General features: G+C 41.9%; 1 protein-coding gene and 1 long non-coding RNA gene across 5 annotated transcripts; both read right to left on the reverse strand.

Moving 5' to 3' along the window:
- Positions 1–968: 968 nt before the first annotated feature.
- Positions 969–18,846, reverse strand: Btnl9 (butyrophilin like 9). Of its 4 annotated transcripts, XM_048786747.1 has the most exons (12): positions 18,645–18,846; positions 17,190–17,282; positions 14,715–14,842; positions 10,893–11,240; positions 9,254–9,535; positions 7,513–7,641; positions 7,280–7,312; positions 6,946–6,966; positions 6,549–6,569; positions 6,292–6,318; positions 3,178–3,204; positions 969–2,324 (listed from the first exon to the last, which is right to left on the reverse strand). In XM_048786747.1, the coding sequence occupies exons 3-12, from the start codon at positions 14,824–14,826 to the stop codon at positions 1,699–1,701; spliced, it is 1,626 nt and encodes a 541-aa protein (XP_048642704.1). In that variant the 5' UTR covers positions 14,827–14,842; positions 17,190–17,282; positions 18,645–18,846; the 3' UTR covers positions 969–1,698. The 4 variants fall into 4 exon arrangements, with proteins under 4 accessions (XP_048642704.1, XP_015362734.1, XP_048642713.1 ...); XM_015507248.2 differs by lacking the exon at positions 17,190–17,282 and having other exon boundaries at positions 18,645–18,845; XM_048786756.1 differs by lacking the exons at positions 14,715–14,842; positions 17,190–17,282.
- LOC125611610 lies at positions 5,460–6,285 on the reverse strand. Its single transcript, XR_007341821.1, has 2 exons — positions 6,061–6,285; positions 5,460–5,491 (listed from the first exon to the last, which is right to left on the reverse strand). It is a non-coding gene; the product is annotated as an uncharacterized LOC125611610 (long non-coding RNA).
- Positions 18,847–20,330: the final 1,484 nt, after the last annotated feature.

Here is a 20,330-nt window from a genome sequence, read left to right on the forward strand (position 1 = left end):
CAGCATATTTGATAAAAACAAGAAGTCTTCTGAATAACCATAGCACAAATGTCTCACTCAGAAAATTAATATTCACTTAGTAATTTAAAGTTGTTATTTCATTTTCCTTAGTTGTCAAATTAATGCCTTTTTATGCTAAATTTAACCACTTGCTTAGTCTGTCAGATTACCATCACAAAGGTAACCATTCCCTTTAAATTTATAAAAGTTGTGCAAATTTACTATTTTAAGACAGAAAATACATTGTTCTCCAAAAGCTTTTACCCCACAGTTTTAGGATTCACTGGTGATTTTTATCTACCTTAATTATTTCCATGGTGTTGTGAACTGTTTAGGGTCCTCTCTCTCCTTTTACCTCTTTCAGCTAAATTCCAACTCTTTAAAAAAAAAAAAACAAACTTCCTAGTGGTGTGCAGTGGTGAATGCCTATAATCCCAGTGGCTTGAGAGGCCAAGGCACAAGGCACCTAGCAAATCAGTGAGATCCTGTCTCTAAATAAAAAAACAAAATAGGGCTGGGGATATGGCTCAGTGGTTGAATGCCCCTGGAGTTCAATCCCCGATACCAAAAAAAAAAAAAAAAAAAAAAATCCTGTTTTTCTTAAAAAACAAAAAGAAATTAAGTGTCTACATGGTCTCATTCAATGCACTATAATACACTGTTATTTATTTTGATGTTCAAATTGTTCTATAATTGGTCAGGGAAGCCCCTCCAAGCTGGCACCTATGTACTTTTGCTTTATGCACGGGCTTTTCTTTATTTTTCAATATTTATTTAATTGACAAATAAAAGTTATATATTTATGGTGTTTTATATGTATATGTACACACATACATATCTATATAAAGTTCTGTGTGCTTCACAGACGGGCTGTGGAATGGCAAGCTACACACACACACACACACACACACATAATCATTGTGGAATGGATAAATCAAGCTAATTAATTACCTCACATACATTTTTTGTTGTAATTGAAAACATTTAAAATTTACTCAGTGATTTTTAAGCATACAATACACTGCTAATAACCATAGTCATTATTTTGTACAATAGAACTCTTGAACTTGTTCTTCCTGCCCATCAGTTTCTGAGCACCGTTTTTTTTTTTCCTTTTCTTTTTATTTACTTTGTACACCAAGATGGTACAGGCTTTTGTACTTCCTCTACCCACCCTTGGAATCAGCCATTTCTCCAAATTTATTTTAGTCGTAAATAGTATTTAAAGCTAGGATCTGAGCCATAGGTGAACTTATTACTTATGAGGTGTCATTACTGATAAATTTTTGTAGAGCTAGCAAATTTATACAAAAAGTATGTGCCAATTATATGAAATAATCAATACTTCTAATCTAGTCCCACAATACCTCATCCCAGTTCCCCCATTACAATTCCTTTCCCATCTCCCGCATTGAGTACTCTGGTTCCCATGTGTCATCGATTATATTTTTACTCATTAGCTGAATCTTATATGCAAATAATCTTTGAAAGTGCCTCTTAAAGAAAACTATATACACACATCTGCATAGGCAAATGTACTCCTACCTCTTGTTCCCCCTCCGCTGCTCTGAGCCTTTAGGCTTTGCTCACATTTTAGTCGGTGCATATTTGTTGGCTATAGAGGAAGCCAGAGAGCAAAGGAGTAACCTGCATTCCCAGGAAGCTTCCCAGGCCTGGTCTTGCAACCGGGCGAGAGTCTCACCACAGACCTAAGTCGGTATCCAAGGGATCATAAGGCTGTAACAGGCAGTCCAAGTCGTTCTCTTCTGGGATGCACGTCCCTCTAGCCGGCCAAGAGCAGATGGTTAGTGGATCAGGGTGTTCTCCACCATCGTGGGCCCTGGGCCTGAAATATGCGCAGAGAGCCCCTGAGAAGGTGTCTGTGAAGGTGAAGATGTGGGAGCCATCCGACACGTTAAAGAAGGACAGCTTTCCCGCCTCACAGTCCAGGAAGATGCCCACGCGCCGCGGAGGCACGCGCAGAGTGAGCGCTACACGGTGTGGGTCCAGGACGAAGTACTCGCAGCTGTTCCACAGCCCCATCACCCAGTAGCCACCAGCCGGGCTCAGGCGCGCGGGTCCTGAGCGTTGCACAGTTGCCAGACAGGCGCCCAGGAACCAGCGGCTCCTTCGGCCCACGTGGACTTCCCAGTAGTGGCGGCCTGTGGAGAAGCGCTCCCGGCTCAGGACGCATGTTTGCTCAGTGAACCTTTGCGGACAACCATCTGCAAGGATCGGTACCGCTGGGCGAGAAGAAACGCTTTTGGCATCCTTAGAAACCTCCAGGCTGGGGTGCGCTGTGGTTGCATCCAAGGTCACGTCCACTGCTCAAAAGCACAGGGTTAGTGCCAGCTGAGGATGGTTCTTGGACCCTTCTGTTCCCTCCCCCATAGGCAAATCTAGTTTCTCCTGGTAGAACAATAAGTGGAATCATCACCCCATCCCATGCTGGCAACCCCCACCCCCCACCCACCCAACTCTTTGCCTGGCTCCCAAAGTGGCATTGCAAATTGCTCCTGAGTATTGCAGTTTTCCTTCCTTGCTCCCTTCCTCCCTTCCTTCCTTCCTTTCCTGAACTGTAAGCTTCCTAAATTCTATAATTCGTGCTGTGGAGAGAAGTGACAGCAAATGAGGTAGGTTCATGAGGATGGAGCCAAGTCCTGGTAAAGGGGAAGGAGCTATTGTCTAGTTCTGTTCCCAGCTGGTGCACCAACCTTTGTGACCTTGAGATCATCATGTGAGCTCCAGGCTTTAGTTTTAGAATTCCAGAATTTTAAAACTGAAGGGAACCTCTGAGATATAGTCTAGTCCAGTGATCTGCCCTCCAACATCCACCCTCCAAAACTTACCTATTGGATGTATGGGAACCCAAATATCTTTTATGAGATGATCTGAGAGATTCCTTTAATACTCTGTGTTCTTCTGCCAATAGTTCCAAGAAACAGCCTATAACCCATTAGGAAATGAACCTAGTAAAACCTAGAAAGCTATGCGTGTGGGGGAGCATGTTTGTGCATGCATAGTGCCAGTGTGTCACATTATATGTGTACAAATGTGCCTGTATGTTTCTGTGTTCTGGTTCTGTATTTGGCTCCTGAAAAGACCCTTCCTCTAATCTCAGATCTTTCGTCTTTTCTATTTAATATTCAGCCAAACCAAGTCAGTTTTTCAGCTCACCTGCATATTGTTGTGCTGCTCTCCACTCTGAAACCAAACAGAAGGGAAAGAGCTGAGTTAATAACTGGGGAATCTTGAGGGAGGCTCAAAATGCATGAGGGGTGCCCATGAATCAAATAACCTCACCCCCACAGCTGGTTTGGCTCCAGACATGTCTGGGTCCACCATGATATTTTCCTTGGAATTTGGGGTTGGGTTGGGGGCTGTGGTTGTACCAAAGCTGTGTGCAGGCTGAAGTTGTGCTGGAAAAAGACCCAGTACAAGCAGTCTGGATGTCTTCAGCGATGGATGAATCTTTAAACTCTGACCTGAAAAGTTCAGCATGGTTCCTGTCCTAAAACATTCTCTAAACACCTGTCTTTCCTCAGTAGACCTTTTTTTTCTTTTTTCTTTCTTTTGGTACTGGGGATTTACTACTGAGCTACATCCCAAGACCCTTTATTTTTATTTTTATTTTTTAAATTTTGACACACGGTCTCACTAAGTTGCTTAGAGCCCCGCTAAGTTGCTGAGGCTGACTTTGAACTCACTATCCTCTTGCTTTAGCCTCCTGAATTGCTGGGATTACAAGTGTATACCACTTAGACCTCCTTTCTTAATGTGAGCCATACTAAGTAGATTTCTGTTTTGCAACAAAGATTTGACTAAAATCAATAGACAACATTTTCAGTGTTCCAAACATTATATCGGGTTTTGTATAACTAGTAGAACTTTAAAAACACAAACCTGTTGGGTAGAATAACTCAAGTCTATAAAATATTGTTCAAAGAAATCCCAAGCAAATAAATTTTTGGATATTTTTAGGAACTTCATAAATTTATCTATAATTTATATTTTAAAAGGCCCATTAACTTTAAACAGGAAGTAGAAAACTGAACTCAAATTCTATGCATGTATGAGTTTGTCAGGATGAACCCAACTACTATAGAGCTCTAATAAATTTTTTTTAAAAAAAAGTTAAAAAGAAAGTAAAAAGGGGAAAGGAGAAATTGTACTTTCAGTTGCTATAATAGCCATAGCAGTAGCCTGGCACAGTGGTACTTGTAATCCCAGCTAGTCAGGAAACTGAGGTAGGAAGAATCAGAAGCTCCAGGCAAGCCTGAGCAATTTAGTGAGATTCTGATAAATTTTTTTAAAAAGGGCTGTGGATGTAGCTCAGTGGTAAAGTGCTTATCTAGCATGTTTAAGGCCCTGGGGCCAAATCCCTAGCATAAAGAAAGCCATAGCAATAAAAAGAATGATGTGATAAGTGGTCCAATATACAGTCCCATCTAGACATGTCAGTGGAATATGCACTAAAGATGATACCTCACATCAGTGGGGAAATTATGGATAGTGTACTAGATGGCACTGGAAAAACTGTATATACAGAAGAATCACTGTATTCTCACCTAACACCCAGAAAATGGTGGATTCTAGGATTAAAAACCTACATATAACACATATTACTATAGTATGGATTTGAAATGTTTCCCAAAAACCATGTGTTAAAGGCTTGGTCCTCAGCTTGGAACTACTGAGAGGTAATGGAACCTTTAAAGGGGGGTGGCTATTTGGAGTTCTTCTGAATAAGACTATAGATGCCACTTATATAACTAAAATGCATATGGCAAATAGAAACATTCATAACTTTGGATAGGGCAAAGGGGAGGGAGGGGAAGGGAGGGGGCATGGGGGTAGGAAAGATGGTGGAATGAGACAGACATCATTACCCTAGGTACATGTATGAAGACACAAATGGTGTGACTCTATTTTGTGTACAACCAGGGAAATAAAAAATTGTGTTCCATTTGTGTATTATGAACTGTAATACATTCTGCTATCATGTATAACAAATTAGAACAAACAAATAAATAAGAAACATTTGTAAGATTACATATAAAATAAAGACATACTGTTTGAGTAATGGGGGGGGTGGAATTGGGAGGTATGGAGAGAAATAAATACATGGTAACATGCCCACTCTAGACCCACAAGGCAGTCTTTGCAGGTGGGCACCGGGAGTGTAGGTAATGTCATAAGCTACTAGGGTTGGAACCAATGGTTTCCAATATATTAAGGTCCTATAACAATATAAAAATAAATATGAAAGTAAAATTTGAGTATAACTTCTAACAAGTGACATGAGATTATGGAATGAAAACAGAATGAATCATCGTAGGTTAATCAGAGTGAGTGATCAAGATTCTGCAAAGTAGATTTATGATGTAAGTCCCTGATTTATGGTGGCTTGACTTATGATTTTTGGACTTTACAATGAAGCAAAAGTCATACACATTTAGTAGAAACCATACTTCAAATTTTTTATTTTGACCTTTTCTTTTTTTTTTTTTTGAAGTCTTCCTAAATTTTATTGGCACTGAAATAGAACATGGGTTGAGCATAAACCCTGCCAAAAACAATTTTTAAAAAACCCAAAAATACACAAAAAAACCTGAATATAAAATCTAACCTTTCTCCCCAGCCTCCCTGGGGGTGGGTTACTGCCCTTAAGGCAGCTAGATTGCCCCACAATTCCAGATTTGAATTTAGCCAAAACAGGGCATATCACCAAGTGAGTATCAATATAATTCACAGCAATGCACACAAGACTCCCCAGGGTCAGGTGGGGGGCAGGGATTGAGGAAGGCTCTCAGTTAGGGGCACTGCATGGAGGGAAAGGATAGCCCCAGGGAGGACTGAACCCTAGGGAGAAGGCAAACAGGAACAATAAAACCAAATACCAAGTGCTTTAAAAATGGATTGTATGACCTATAGTGACAGGTAATATCACTAATACTGAAAGTTTCTTACATTACTGTTTCTGGCAAAGTATCCTTTTATAATATAGTATATGCTTCCCAGGTAAAGGAATGAATGCTTCCCAGGTAAAGGAATGTTGACCTTTTCCCAGGCTAGTGACAATACCTGTTACCATACTCTCCTCAGATGCTGGGTAGCTATAGCCATTACTGGTACTTTACAGAATGCTGTATTGCTAAGCTATGAGTTAGGCAGGTTAGGCATATTAAGTGCATTTTTTACTTGCAGTATTTTCAACTTATGATGGGTTTAATTGGGATATAAATTGGGGAACACATTGAAAACTGTGGGAGAGAAATGATCTTCACTTACCAGCCTGACCTTCAGTCCTTCTCCAGTCTAAAACAGCAGAGGGAAATGGAATTAGAATATCAGGACACCACAGCTTCCCTGATCACATTAGAGTTTGTACACAACTTTCCCTCTCTCTGCCTTTTTCCTCTTTCTCCTGCCACCCACACAGCCAGCATTATTCCAGTCTAGGCATTATACCTCTGGTTGGGAGATGAGACAATCACCACTTACAAAAATGTGGACAGCAAGGAATAATATCAATAGGGATCACTTACCAAGCTCTGTTTGAAGCTTCTCTGAAAGCAGAACACAAAAAATATCAATCTTCAGATGAATGGAACCACCTTCCCAAAACATGTCACTGGGAAGAGGTTCCTTAGTCTTAAACTACTGCCAACCTTAACCCCACCCTTGCCTCTGCATTGCCCTATAAAAGGCCACCCATCTGCAGATTCTGATGCCTCATCCTATTTACTTTAATGGCAGCTTAGCACCCACAGGCAGCCTGTCCTTTCAGCCTGTTTGGAAGAGAAGAGGTGCAGAAGTAAGGATTTAGAATAAGATTGGTGCCATCTATCTCTCCCCAAAGGCAGATGAAAAACACTGAACTCCTCCTTCCATTCTAGATGTCCCCTGGCAGCCAGCACTGTCGGTGAAGCAACCTGAACTTACTCAGCTGTGCAGTCAGTTTTCCTGCAGAAGAAACGAAAGGAGGGAAAATTTTCAAGTTGAGGAATGAGTTCCATAAGACAGATCTATGAATGGTGAGGCTTCATTCTCCATAGAGTGCACAGACTTGTCCCCCTGCATCTAGGAGGGGACTCTGGGCCAGAAGCAATTTGGCTCTGGGGTAGGTAAGAGTAAAAACAAACCTCTGTCCCACCTAACCTAACTCAGCCCTGCTCCTAACTCCACCCTCCGCCCTAATCTGGGGTCCTTGCCTTTTGACCCAGCGCCCTCTGTTGGTCAGGGATGTTGGACACAGAGCGCCTCTGGGGCAGCTTACCTTGTTCCTTCTTTGTCTGTTTCTTTAGCTTTTCTGAAGGGAAGAAAGAGAGAAGCCTTAATATGTGCCCTCCTCTGCCTGTTTCCAGGTCCTGTTTCTGCCTGAATAGGATGGTGCCTCTGTAAGCCACCCTGGGTCCCCTTCCTGCCCGTGGGTCCTTGGACGCTGCTGCTAGCACTTTCCTCCTAGGCCAAGCCAGCTGTAGGAGGGTAGTTCTCTGGCCTGCCTCATACCTTGAGACTGCTGTTGCTTGTGCAAGTAGTACAACGCCAGCATCGCGAGGAGGGCCAGGAGTAGCGGCAGTGCCACCAGGGTCCCTAAGAAAGCACTCTTCCAAGGGGAAGTTCCGGGAAGAAATACATCTGGAAAACACCCCGCACAGATTGTCTTGATTTAGGCTACTACTGAGAGAGACAAATAATTAGGACCTTGTGGGCTGGAAAATCTTCACAGTGGTCTTCAGTTGACTGGTTACACATTCTGGCCACCCTAGAGTCAAGTTAAAATGGGTGTGATAGGAGCCACCCTGGCATCTCTCGGTTCAGGTGAAAAGGTGTTGGACTTGAACTTGTCCACCCGAATGAGAAAGTGCTGCACATTGAAGTGAAAAGAGATGCACTGGGCAGGCATGGTGGTGGAGTCCTGTAATCTTGGCTAGGGAGGCTGAGGCAGCAGGTTCTCAAGTTTAAAGCCAGTCTCAGCAATTTAGCCAGGCCCTAAGCAACTTAGTGAGACCCTGTCACAAAATAAAAAATAAAAAGTCTGGGGATATGATTTAGTGTTTAAGTACCCCTGGGTGCAATCCCCAGTACAAAAAAAAAAAAGAGATGAGAGCCAGCGAGAGTGATGCACTGGTATGCCTGTCCCTTCTGCTCCTGCTTAGAACTTCTATGACCACAGCTGTGACCTTCCACCACTTCTTACTCTTGCCTTTCATCTGGAGGAATTGAGAATTCAAGGTGTTTTATGCTTATATCTGAAACCTGGTTCTCTGTCAAATTCACAAATAGTCTCTCTGCCTAGTTGCAAACAATTGCCTCTTACATCTGTTGTCATCATACCTTTGGAAGAATTGCTAAAAAAGTTGGTAACCTGCTGACTGTCAGCTCCCCAGGCTCCCCAGGAAGATCTGCCCCCATGAAGGATGTGGCCAAGAGTCACAGTGACTGTAGATGTCACTTGTATAACTAATAACTTATGTAACCATGGCCAGATGATCAAGAGATGATTCAACTTTCATCAAAAAGTCAATGAATGATCCTCAGCACCACATAAAAATAAATAAAAAAGATATTTTTAAAAAGTCAATGAATGAATCAATGATGACATTTTAATGCAAATATTGATTACTATTAAGTGTATGCACACAATTGTTTCTAGAAATACTGTAAATTGTAATTAAATATTTTAATGCTGTATTATCTAGGATGGCAAAATTATTAACAGGAAAATATACATTATATGCATATACATACTTACATAAATAAAATTTTTAAGAAGATTATAAAATATTTGTAACCTCTTGGGGGAAACTGCTTTCTTGGCATTCAGGATACGAGAAAGACCTATTTTAAACTACTTGCTTTAGTATTACTTAAAAATGTATTATAATCATGTACAATAAAAAAATTTTAAAACACTTAAAAAAAGAGATGAATGCAAAAGTGAAGAGCAATCCTTTAGAAACTCTTATGGCAATTTAATAATTTGTGTCTATTGAATTTATTTAAAAAGGATGCTTTTATCTCACAGGTCTTTTTGAAAACATCTTTATCTTAAAAAAAACCCTGTGATTAAATATAAAACAAAAAATCTATCCCCCACCCTGGTGCTGGGGATTGAACACAGACATGCTAGTGCATTCTCAGCCAGGCCTCAGTACCATTGTGTTCTCAGTATCAATGTGTCCTGTGGGTCAACTGACATAGAGAACATGATGATTAGGAAGAGAAGGATGAGCCAGCACCTACTGACCTGCTATCTGGACCACAAACTCTTTCTTCTGGATCAGCAGAGGGCTCTGGATGGAGCAGGACATGTTGCGATGGGCTTCACCTTGGACAACTACAGATGTTTCCAGATTGAACAGGCCCTTGACATCTTGGGTAATGACTTCAGACTCCAGTGGCAGGCACTGTCCCTGGTGATCTCTCCACTGAACTTTGGGTTTGGGGTACCAGCCATTGGAGGTGCATCTCATCTGAATGCCTCCTTCCTTAAAGCCTTCAATGTAGATATGTGGATCTGAGCCCAGCCCTGGGAGAGGCAGAAGGAGTGAGAATGATCAGTCAGGCACCTTCCCAGTAGTTGTGTGGGACGTTCATGCAACAGTTGCAATCTCCATAAGACACCAGGAGCAGAGACTGTTTTTAATGTGTGTGGGCTTTTGTAGCAATCATCCCATCCTCCATGGATTGCAAATTACAGTCTAGATTGGCAGTGGCATGTGGGGACAGTAATACCTTGAAGGACATTTGGAATGGAGAAAGCCTTAGTTGTGTTATTCAAGGAACAGTCCTTCTAGAATAAAGAATTTTTCTACCCCAAATTCCAATAGGTTGTCCTCTGTCTTGATTCTCTAAAGCGCAAATGCTTGTGTTATATGTGCTATTCTTGTTAGCCCTATTCTTGTAGAAACAGAACCACCATCACACCACCCCACACCACCCTGCAGTCACTCATCTTGTAGTGTTAGCATTGAACCCAGGGCCTTGCACATGCTTGGCAAGTGCTCTACTCCAGAGCTGTATCCCTAGCCTCTTCCTTTGTTTCCTTTTGCAATGTTCCTCCTTCTTCTTTTCCTATACACAAAACCACACATTATCCAACTTTCTTATCATTTTGATTTTTTTCTCTTAATACATCCAAGAAATTCCTCCACACTCATTCATAGAGATCCTCATTTTTTTCTAGCAACAGAGTGTGTATCATTACATTGTGTGTGAACCATGCTCATCTTCTATGTGTGGACATTTAGGCATTTTCCACTATTTTGCAATTACAAAAATTACTACAAAGATTAGCATAAATGAATGCCCTTTTCATATTGAGAGTGTTGGTGATATATCTTTAGGTTAAACTCCTGGAGGTGGGACTGCAGTGTCTAAGAACAGATGTACAGGAAGTCCTGTTATTTATTGCCAAATTCCTCCGTCCTCAAGCTCCTGGACTTTGAATTCCACTAACAAAACAGCAGAAGCCCTGCCCCCCAAAAGCTCCACCAAGAATGTGTGGTCAAACTTTTGAATTTTTGTCACCTTGTAAGATTAAAAGATTACATCTTTATATAACTTTAATTTACCTTTCTCTCATTTAAAGTAAAAATGATAACCTTTTCATATGTTAAGGATCACTGTTGTGTGTGTGTGTGTGTGTGTGTGTGTGTGTGAGAGAGAGAGAGAGAGAGAGAGAGAGAGAGAGAGAGAGAGAGAGAGAGAAACTGTTTGCTTCTCTTGTCCATTTGCAAATGGACCTATCCTTTGTTTAAAAAAAAATCACCCCCTCCAACAAATTAGGAATTTTCACTGATAGTATATTTACTTGAGCAAAGCCGCCCTATCTAAATTGATCATTTTCTCCTCTGTCCCTGCTGGTGCTTGGCCACAGCACGAACCTGCTACCTCCAGCTCCCAGATGGCTTCACCAGAGAAGTTGTTGGAGAGAAAGCTGCATCCATACAGGCCCTCGTCTGATGGAACGACGCTGCGGAGCAGCAAGACGACTTTGCCAGAGCTGATCTCCGTCGTGACGAGTTTGGTCCTGTTTTGGAACTGCGCCATCTGTCTGTCGAAGAGCTCCTGCCGCCCCTTGTACAGGTGCACTACATCCGAGGGCTGGCTCTGGAACCAGTGGATCTCCATGTCTTCAGCGTCCAGGAGTGGTGACAATTGGCACGGGAAATCCACCTCTTCCCCGACAATGGCCAGTATGGATTCCCCAGGGCCTATCACCTTGACCTCCTCTAGGATGACAAGCCAGAGTAATGACCCAAATCAATCTTCAAATATAATTATATCACTTTGCAGTTTAGAAATCTGTAATAGACTATTCAAATGATAAAGATGAGACCCTCTATGAAGAAAATCCATCCGGTTTATTGAACAAGTAACTGATATGGAAAAAAAATGAGTGCACAGGCTAAATCACATAAGGAACATGACAACCAGAGACAATGTGTGGTGCTGGACTGTTTATAGGTTTGAACCAACCAGGTATAGATGTTATCTGGGGGAATATGTAAATCTGGCCAGGGAATTAAGTGAAATGCAATGCTAGGCTAAGAAAAAGAAAGTTTCAAAACCAATATGAAAACTATTCTACGATCTTGGGTAGAAAATTAATATTTACATAACTGTTCAGAAAAAAAGATTGAAAAGGAGAGACACCAAATTGTTGTGGTGGTAATTTCTGCATAATAGGACTATTTACTTATTTCCATTTGTCAGCTTTTACAATTAAAAATATACCATGCACATATAGCTCTTCTAAAAACAAAAATATTTAAAATAACCTATGAGGGCTTCCTGATCCATGGATTTTCATAAAGACTACCCATTTTATTTTCAGAATAAGTCTTACATATGAGTTTATTAAATACATGCATATGGAGATATAGATGCCATGAGTCATATAGCTTGAATACATGGAAAATTAACTTTTTGAGTAACAGAATATGAAGAATATATGAATACACAATTTTTTGGTCGTAGAAGACTCTTTATCCTAAGGCTATATTCCCTATGTAGTATTGGACTCAGAATTAACTCTGGGGAAGAGGAACAAATATTTTCTGGTACTTATGAATATTTCTCCATGTAACTATTATTAATAATTTTGAAAATGTCTTTTCCTATTACTGTCATTGACAAACTCTAGAAAGTCTACAGTATAGGAAAACTCATAATTTGACAGAATCTAACAAAGCAAGGCAATTGGTTTTAGGAAAAACACATTAAAACAATTGATAATGAATAGAAGACCTTTAATATGAGTTCTTTAGTCATTGTATGGCAGAAAACTTCCCCATGAACTGGCTGCTGAAGAATCCTTCTTTAATAGTTCTCTTTTTCTTCTCAGAAATTGTATCCCTCCAACGACAAATGCCACTTAATCTATCATACATAAAATTTTTCATAATAAAATAATTTAAATATATACTTTCCTATTCAAAAGAATGTGTCTATTACCACCAAATAATTCCAACTTCAGAAATAAAACATCCACTTTTAAATTGAAATTTGTTTCTATCATATTAACTAGAATTATTAAATATATCTACAAACATAGATAAGCAGATAATGTAATGAATCTAAAATTCTAAAGAACTGTAATGTTGTGGTATTATCAGAAGCTCAGCATATTTATTACTGAACTCATGTTTTGTTGTCTGTCTTAACAGTGTTTCTCTGTTATATGGCATTTATTTTAGGTAGTAACATACATAGGCCAGTAACATACATAGGCCCTAAGTTCATGCTTGGGTCCTCCACATAGACTCGCAAATCTATTATAACAGTTTTCCAAAACTTTAGTGTGTACTTACCTTTCAATAAGTAGTTCTTTTTCCTTTTTTCATTATTTCAATATTGACCCTCATCACAGAAGTACAAGGGATAATTGCAATTGCCATAATTCTTCCTCCTTTGTCTTTTTAATGCCTCTTTAAGATACAATTTATTATTTTTTTTGTACTGATGTTAAGTATTTCACAAACTTTCTCAGAAGTCGTCAGTGAATATTTATCAAAAGTCTCAACTTTTCCTTTTGTAAGTCTCTCAGGAATTACCATCAAGGAGCATGTGTTTTGTGTGGTTTTTTTCCCCCCCGCATTAATAAGCCTTTTTATTGTTGTCTTTTGTTTTTTTTAATCGAAGGTCCCTTACTGGTCCTGCTTCCATGAATGGTCATACCAAGAGAATAGGGAGGGGAACCAGGTGGCCCAGGGAGGGATCATCTCCACAATATTCCATTTATACACAGAACTAAATAGACAAGCACAGAGTCACTATTGTGGTTAGAAGTTGGCAGCATGGGATGGGGAGGAATAGGTAGGAAATAGGGATGTCATTAGAAAAAATACAGCCCCGCCCCCAAACTGGGAGAAGACTTGGCCTGTTTCAACCCAAGAGGAATAGAAAATCAAAAGCAATTTGGGAAGGCCAGAACCTTCAGGGATAGAGGGAAGAAGAAGGTCCAGGGGGAAGATCACCCAAATTTTGCTGTTGAGACTTAATTTATCATGATCTTTCATTTGATCATTCTCTTCCTCCATGGTGTCTTCATGTGGTCACTCTGCTCCCCCAAACTCATATATTTCCTTCTTTCCAAGTTCAGTTAAAACCTCTGTCCAAAGTCCAATCACTCTTGATTCCTTTCCATCCTTCACTTTGCCCATAGACTATGGATACATCTTTCTTTCTGTAATTTGAGATTCTTGTTGCCTCCTGAGTGAATCGCCAGCACCAACCTGGCAGCTTTCTTCTCCAGGGTCTCCTAACTATCTCACCAAACATTCAATGTTTGGTTCTCTTCCCTGCCTCAGTTTACCCTCCATCTTCATTTTCCTGGAGAATGTACACCCTGAGTGGCACTGCACAAACAGTACCTCCTCTCTGTGCCTCTCCTTGCTTCTTGGGGAAAGAGAATTGCTCTTAGTTGTGCTTAGCTGTCACCCCAAAGTCTTTGGACATGGTTTTCTTGCAGTTGTTTATGTCACATACATTCTGCTCCATTGATCATGAGCTGCTTAAGGATCTGACCCTGGTTCCCAGACAAAGATATTAGGAAATTTCATTTGCATAATTAATTTGCACTTTCTTTCTTCTTCTCCTTCTCCTTCTTCTTCACCAGAGATCAAATCCAGAATGCTTAACCACCAAGCCACACCTTGAGCCCTTTTTTAATGTTTTATTATGAGACAGGACCTCACTAAGTTTCTGAAACTGGCTTTGAACTTTTGATTCTCCTGCCTCCTGAGCCACTGGGATTCAAATGTGTACCACTGCACCTGGCTGATTGCTTCTTTTGTGAGATGGTAGAATTGGGAGAAATTTTCCCTGTTCTTCAAAAGCTCGGCAAGTGATGGAGTTAAAAATATTTACTAACTGGTTAAGCATAAACACAGATCAAGAAGAGTTTCCTAGCACCTTCCTGCCTTGTTTTTTGCATGCCCAACTTCAGGGTCCTAGGAAGTGTAAGAGGGGTCCTAGGGGCTGGCAAAATGGTGGAGAGGCATGAAGTGGCTGAATGGTGCCCAGGGGAAGCGGCTCTTTAAAAACTGGGATGGGAATCTCTTTGTATTTTAGCAAGTGGCAATGACTGGTCCTGTTTTATAAGATCTCAGCCCTGGAAGCACTTGGCACAAGGGGTAGGCAGAGCTGAGGTGCTCATGTCCTGGTTGGATGAGCTACAGGGTGAAGCAGGTCAGAAGCATTACCTGAATTTACCTCCTCATGCTGAAGGAAAAGGAGAAGGTAGGTGAGGAAGAAGAGATTGCTGGGCAGAGGTACTTGCTTCAAAAAATCCACGGATACTGGGAAATCCTCCATTAGCAGTAAGGGCCACCTGGAGAGAGACAAAGGGGTGACACATGACAGCTTGACTTGGCCCATAAGGCCTGTGATCTGTTGTTGCTTCTATTATTATTATTATTATTATTATTATTATTATTGTCAAATACAATTCTTGAGTTTCTTACAAATGTGCCAGTACCTGACTTTTTTTAAACCAGGACCGGATGTGAGATCTGCTTCTATTTTTACCAAGCAACATTGTTAATAGCATCATTGGCCTTGCTCTACCTTACACAGCTTCAAGAGGACAGGCCTGAGCATCCCAGAGGAAGCAGCTCCTGAGCTAATATTGTTCAGATCCAGGAATAGAGCCATACATTGTGTGGGGGCTCAGCACCACCCTCCTCTGGAGTTAGTGGAGTTCCCCAAACAAAGGGAAATCTCTGAAGAATCTGATTCTTTTATTCTCCTTTCCTTACCACCACAAGCCCAAGCTTGTTTTCACTTCTATTTGTCCTAGAACATCAGGTCCACAAAACAGAGGAAAAAACATAGTTCTACTCTTTTTTTTTTTTTTTTCAAAATGAAGTATGCTCCTGGTGGCTGCCTGCCAACTCTAGTAACATTCTGGGAAATGTCTGTCCAGACCTGAGATCTCAGGTGGTGCTTCCAGGGGGTCAACTGGCCACTGTTCCTGTGTTTGTAGAATCTTTGAGGCCTCAGTGATGGAGTCATTCCATCTAGACATCCCTTCTTCCACCTCTGGTCCAGGAGAACCAATCCCAGCTCAGACAAGGGCTGACCCCTTTAACTCTAGTGTCCCCTTGGGCCTATAGTAGCATCTCAGAGTCTGATGGCCGATGAGCATCTTTGAATTCATACAAGCCTCTCCATATTTCTCCTTCATTTAGTTGTAGGATCTTAGGCAGTTTTTGTCACTGGATGAACCTCAATCTTTGCTTGAACAATGGGAGAAACCACTTCCATCTCTTCCAGAGACTGCCTCTCTCTCTTTTCACTCCTCTCTCTCTTTTCACCCTCAGAGGGGGAGAGTCTACAGTGAGTTTTCACTTTCCAGTTCTCCTCAGTTCCCTCCTCTGCCTTCTGCCTTCATATTCCTCACTATTTGGTTTTCCTTCTGCAGACTTTTGGCATGGTATGTGCTTCCAGCATCCTGCGGCTTTAGTGCCTCAGCCACACTGTCAGCAATACCACAGGCAAGGTGTTGATGGAGGAATTTAAAGTCCACTGGGTCATGCAACAGAAGAGCAGTCAAAGAGTATTATTACTACTATTACTAATAAGTCTAAATTACAGATAAGAACCGAGTAGCTAAGGGACTTGCCCCTGCACACACTGAGCTGGGAAGGACTCAACGCTGACAGGAATACAATGGGAGGAAGAAGCAATGGCCTGAGAAGTGAGTGGGCCAGGTAATGGTGGTCCCAGAGCTCAAACGTGGTAGGAAAAAGCAGGGGGACAAGTCAGCATGGCTTCATTTTTATGCCTCAGATTCCTCGAAGGGAGACATCAGCATCCCCTCTGGAAGGGGCCAGGCTGTTTTAATAGCCAGTAATTATTGGAATAATTTTTTACACAATAATTATCACAAACTGAGGCCTTAGGCGGGGTCAAAGCTCCGGCAGGACAGTCTGATCTCTTGCCTTTTGTAGCAGATGGCAGGAAAGTCTCTGTGACAGGCCTGGAAATGAGGAGTGAAGCAGTAGAGTCCACACTGGCTTTGCATTTCCTCATCCTCTTCTTTATTCTCCTTTCTTCCCTTTTGTGCCTCTATCTTTTCTTTGGGGCTCTAGATATAGATTAGAGCTGCATGGGGACAGAGCCATGAGGAGCATATCAGTGAGCAAGCTAATGCCTTCTAAAAGAAGAGGAGCTCAGACTATGTTTAGAGACCCATTTGTATGAGCCAGATTCTGAGAAATTAGTCATGACATGTATTAGGTGGTAACATCCATCCTCCCATGAGGAGGTGATAGTAATAAGAGCTGGGAGCAGGATGGCCTCTCAGAATGAGCACCTGCTCTAATTACCCTAGACAGGGGGATGCTGCCATTTCCCAACGGGGCAAGAGATTCGGGCAGTGTGCTCCAGAACTGTGGCATTGTTAGAGGATTGCAGTTCTCTGTTGTGATATACTCATGTGCTTCTCATCACTGAGGCTACAGGAGAGGCCGTTGTAAACACATATAAGCACACAAGCACGTGCATGAGCCCACAGTAATAAAAACTGATACTTATTATCTATCAAGCATTCACCTGTACCACGAATATTATTACTACTATTATTAATAAGTCTAAATTACAGATAAGAACTGAGTGGCTAAGGGACTTGCCCCTGCACACACTGGTAGTGAGTAGTGTAGTAAGGTTTCCTTCACCGGAGCTGTCTGGTTCCAGAGCCTTACTCTGTGCTTCTGTCCACACAGATTCCTTGCCAGTTGTGTTGTGTGTCAGGTCACCCTCAGCCACTCCTGCAACCCAAGACCATTATTGCTGTAAGGAACTACCCAAACTTTTATTCAGATCAGCTATCTCACAAATGTTCCAAAGAAGAGACTGGGTCACAAGGTGTCAGCCACAAAACCAAGCAAGTGAAAATAAATGAATACAAATTTAAAAATCCCACTGCCAAATAAAACAGCTTAAGCCAGAGCCTCCTTAACAGTGTCAACAGCATCTGCTTAGGCAGGAGGCATAGGTGCCAGTCCTATTATTAAATACTAAAGGACATTACCTTGAAAGATTTTAATTGGAGGAAATGTTTGGCAATTTCCTGAAGGGAAGAGTCAGTGACTTCAGAGGGGTCCAAAACAGTAGTACCTCTTCCCCACTTGGCTGCCTGAAGTTTGCCCTTTCTAACCTTACTCTCCAGTTTAAAAACTCTGGTCCTTATTGAAATACACATACTATAAGGCACAGTCAAATGAATTTTAGATTCTGGTTCTGGTGAAGAGGTTTTGATGAGGGGAAGGAATAAGAGGCTGAACATGCTGGAAGAACACAGTGAGAAGAAGGATGGCCAAAAAGGGGGCCTCAGACTGGGCTCTGCCATGTTTGTGGGGTCCATTTCCCCTGTTCTCTTGGGAACCTGTGGGACATTTCCTTCTGAAGACACAAAGAGTAATAAGATCTCGTGCACACTGAAATACTGCCACCCTCCACCCAGGGGGAGTCCATTTCTCTCCTTCCCCCTTTCTCTTTCTTCTCTCTTTTTCCTTCTCCCTCTTTCCTTTCCCCCAGCCCAGCCCTATGCCTATTCTTTCCTCCTGAATTTCCAGTTCCTAAACAAAATCCTGTGATCTCTTGACTTGCAGTCCCTTAGCACTTGAGTCTTTCTTTATATTACTTATGTTTTGCTTTGCTGCTTTTGCAAATTGTTTTACGGGTGTGCATTCTGCCTTCCTCTTATCCCCATGTCCTAAGCCGTGTCTATTCTCCCACCTTCTCCCTCAAGCACCCAGTGGGATGTTTTGCCCTCAGCCGCCACCAGTAATTGCTCACTGGCCTGACTGGTTTGATTTCAATAGACCCACAAAAGGATTTCCACCCTTTTTAAGGGAAATGGATCACCTCAATAAGGGGGCCTCAATGAGGTTTCAAATCCTTTTCTTCTGGGGGAAATGGGATGTATCAAAACCCTGCCTTCTCAGGGGGGCCTGCCTGAATGGGCACCCCTTAGCCACACTTGAAACTCCCATCCTGCCTACAGGCACAGCTAAGAGGATACCCACCATGGTATGCTCTTCCCAGCACCAGAACCTTCCACCATAGTTTTCTGCTCTTCATTTCTGAAAGGTGGAGGTTTAGACAGGTGTTGAAAGTCAACCACATACCTTTCAGGTAGCAGCAAAGCGTCCAAAATGGCTAAGTCCCAGCAATCTCACGTTCCTCTGCAAAGTGAGACAATTGTTGTGAAGTGTCTTAGTCCTTTTTAGATAGAGACTGACAGCTGAGTTCAGGGGGACAGCTCATTTGTGACAGAATTATTCACCCACCTCCCACCTTAGGACATGTGCTGTTGGCTCTGCTCTTGGCTATAAAAATCAAGATAGATAGAACAAAACGAGGAAGTCTCTGTCATATCCTGTCTCTGTGAGGAAAATCGCAAATTAAAATTCCCATGGAAAATGTCTCCCGCCCCCAAGGGTCTTAGAAGCAGGGTAAAGGTATCTGAGAACTTTGTAGAACAGACTGCAAGTTGCAGTGGCTCAGAGCAGGGAAAGAATTTTCCAACTGGTTGCATGGGATCTCTAGCAGTTTGAGCTGGGTTTCAGGCAGGAAGGGTGCATCCCTGGCCAGCCTCTCTCTTCTTACAGTCACAGTGAAAGCAATGAGACTAGATTGCAATATTCACAAAAGGTTGGGAAGGTGCTAGTGTTCAACTTGTACTGACACCACCATACCATCCTCTCCAGGAAAAAATCAGTAGATAAATAACCTGGAAGTTTTGCCACCAGCAAAATTTGCAAGAGCTGTTCACATACAATTTAGAATAGACTGGCGCTTTGAATTAGGATTTACCTAGAGAGCAAAGCTCAAAAAAGAAGTAAGTACTACTCCCTGCACTCCATCTTGCCCTAAGAAACTTTGTTATTAGTGGGAAAGAAGAGCAGAGGACCAAGCTGTAGCCACCATCCTCTCTAAGGACAGGACAGAGCTGGGCACAGGGCAGCTCAACAAGGAAGGAGCTTCCAGAAATACTCAGTGTTTGGAGACAGGCCTGTGCACAGGCCAGGGATCTGGGTGACTAGGTTTAGGCAAAAACCAGTAAGCAATGCAGTACAGACTTGAAGGTATCATATGTTTTCCACAAGCTGGTAAGGCTGGAAATTGGAACTTATACTTACACAAAGATGTGCTCAGAGCAGAAAAGAGGCCAATTGGCGAGACAAAAGAGTGCTCAGGGACAGATTAAACTTTAAGTGGCTACTGAATAAAGAGGAAGATCTGAAAAGCAATAGGAAAAAGAGGAGGGGGGGCAGGCAAAGACACTGTGAGTGAAAGGAGGTGACTAGTGTGTGTGTGTGTGGAGAAAAACCTTGCTGGTTCATGTGTGTGGGGAGAAAAACCTTGCTGGTTAAATTTTATGAAATTTGAAAGTGAAAAGCAAGGTTGAACAAAAGTAGATGGGACCAAATTTCAGAGGTCCTTGGATGCCACACAGCAGAGTAGAACATTGTTCGATGGGCAGCCAGAAATTGCTTGGAACTTCAAAGGACCTAAAGTGGAATCACCCTTATAGAAAGGGGCTATTGAGAAACTTTAATTAAAAATTTTTCATTGCTATTCCTCTGGATTTTCCATGCTTCCTAGGGAGAGGTAAGATTGTCACAGCAGAAATAGCAGAGAGAGAAAGAGGCAAAGTTTTCTACTTTGACTCCCAGAGCCAGTCCTGCTAAGACATGGGAGGGAGATGCCACCTACCAGCTACCACTGCCTGCATATCAGGGTGCATGGTCCGGCAGGATCTATGTTCCCCACTGTTTTCCATCCTACAAGCTGCATATAAGTACCTTCAT

Source organism: Marmota marmota, unplaced genomic scaffold (genome assembly GCF_001458135.2).
Source record: "Marmota marmota marmota unplaced genomic scaffold, marMar, whole genome shotgun sequence".
Classification (NCBI taxonomy): Eukaryota; Metazoa; Chordata; class Mammalia; order Rodentia; family Sciuridae; genus Marmota; species Marmota marmota.

What these genes read in the sequence shown, in the direction of transcription:
- Btnl9 (XM_048786747.1), bottom strand. Translation starts at nt 14,826, where the DNA reads ATGGAGGATTTCCCAGTATCCGTGGATTTTTTGAAGCAAGTACCTCTG. An exon ending in GCATGAGGAGGTAAATTCAG is followed by an intron (nt 11,241 to 14,714) that starts GTAATGCTTCTG and finishes TTGTCATCCTAG; the next exon opens with AGGAGGTCAAGGTGATAGGC. An exon ending in AAAACTGACTGCACAGCTGA is followed by an intron (nt 6,570 to 6,945) that starts GTAAGTTCAGGT and finishes TTCTGCTTTCAG; the next exon opens with AGAAGCTTCAAACAGAGCTT.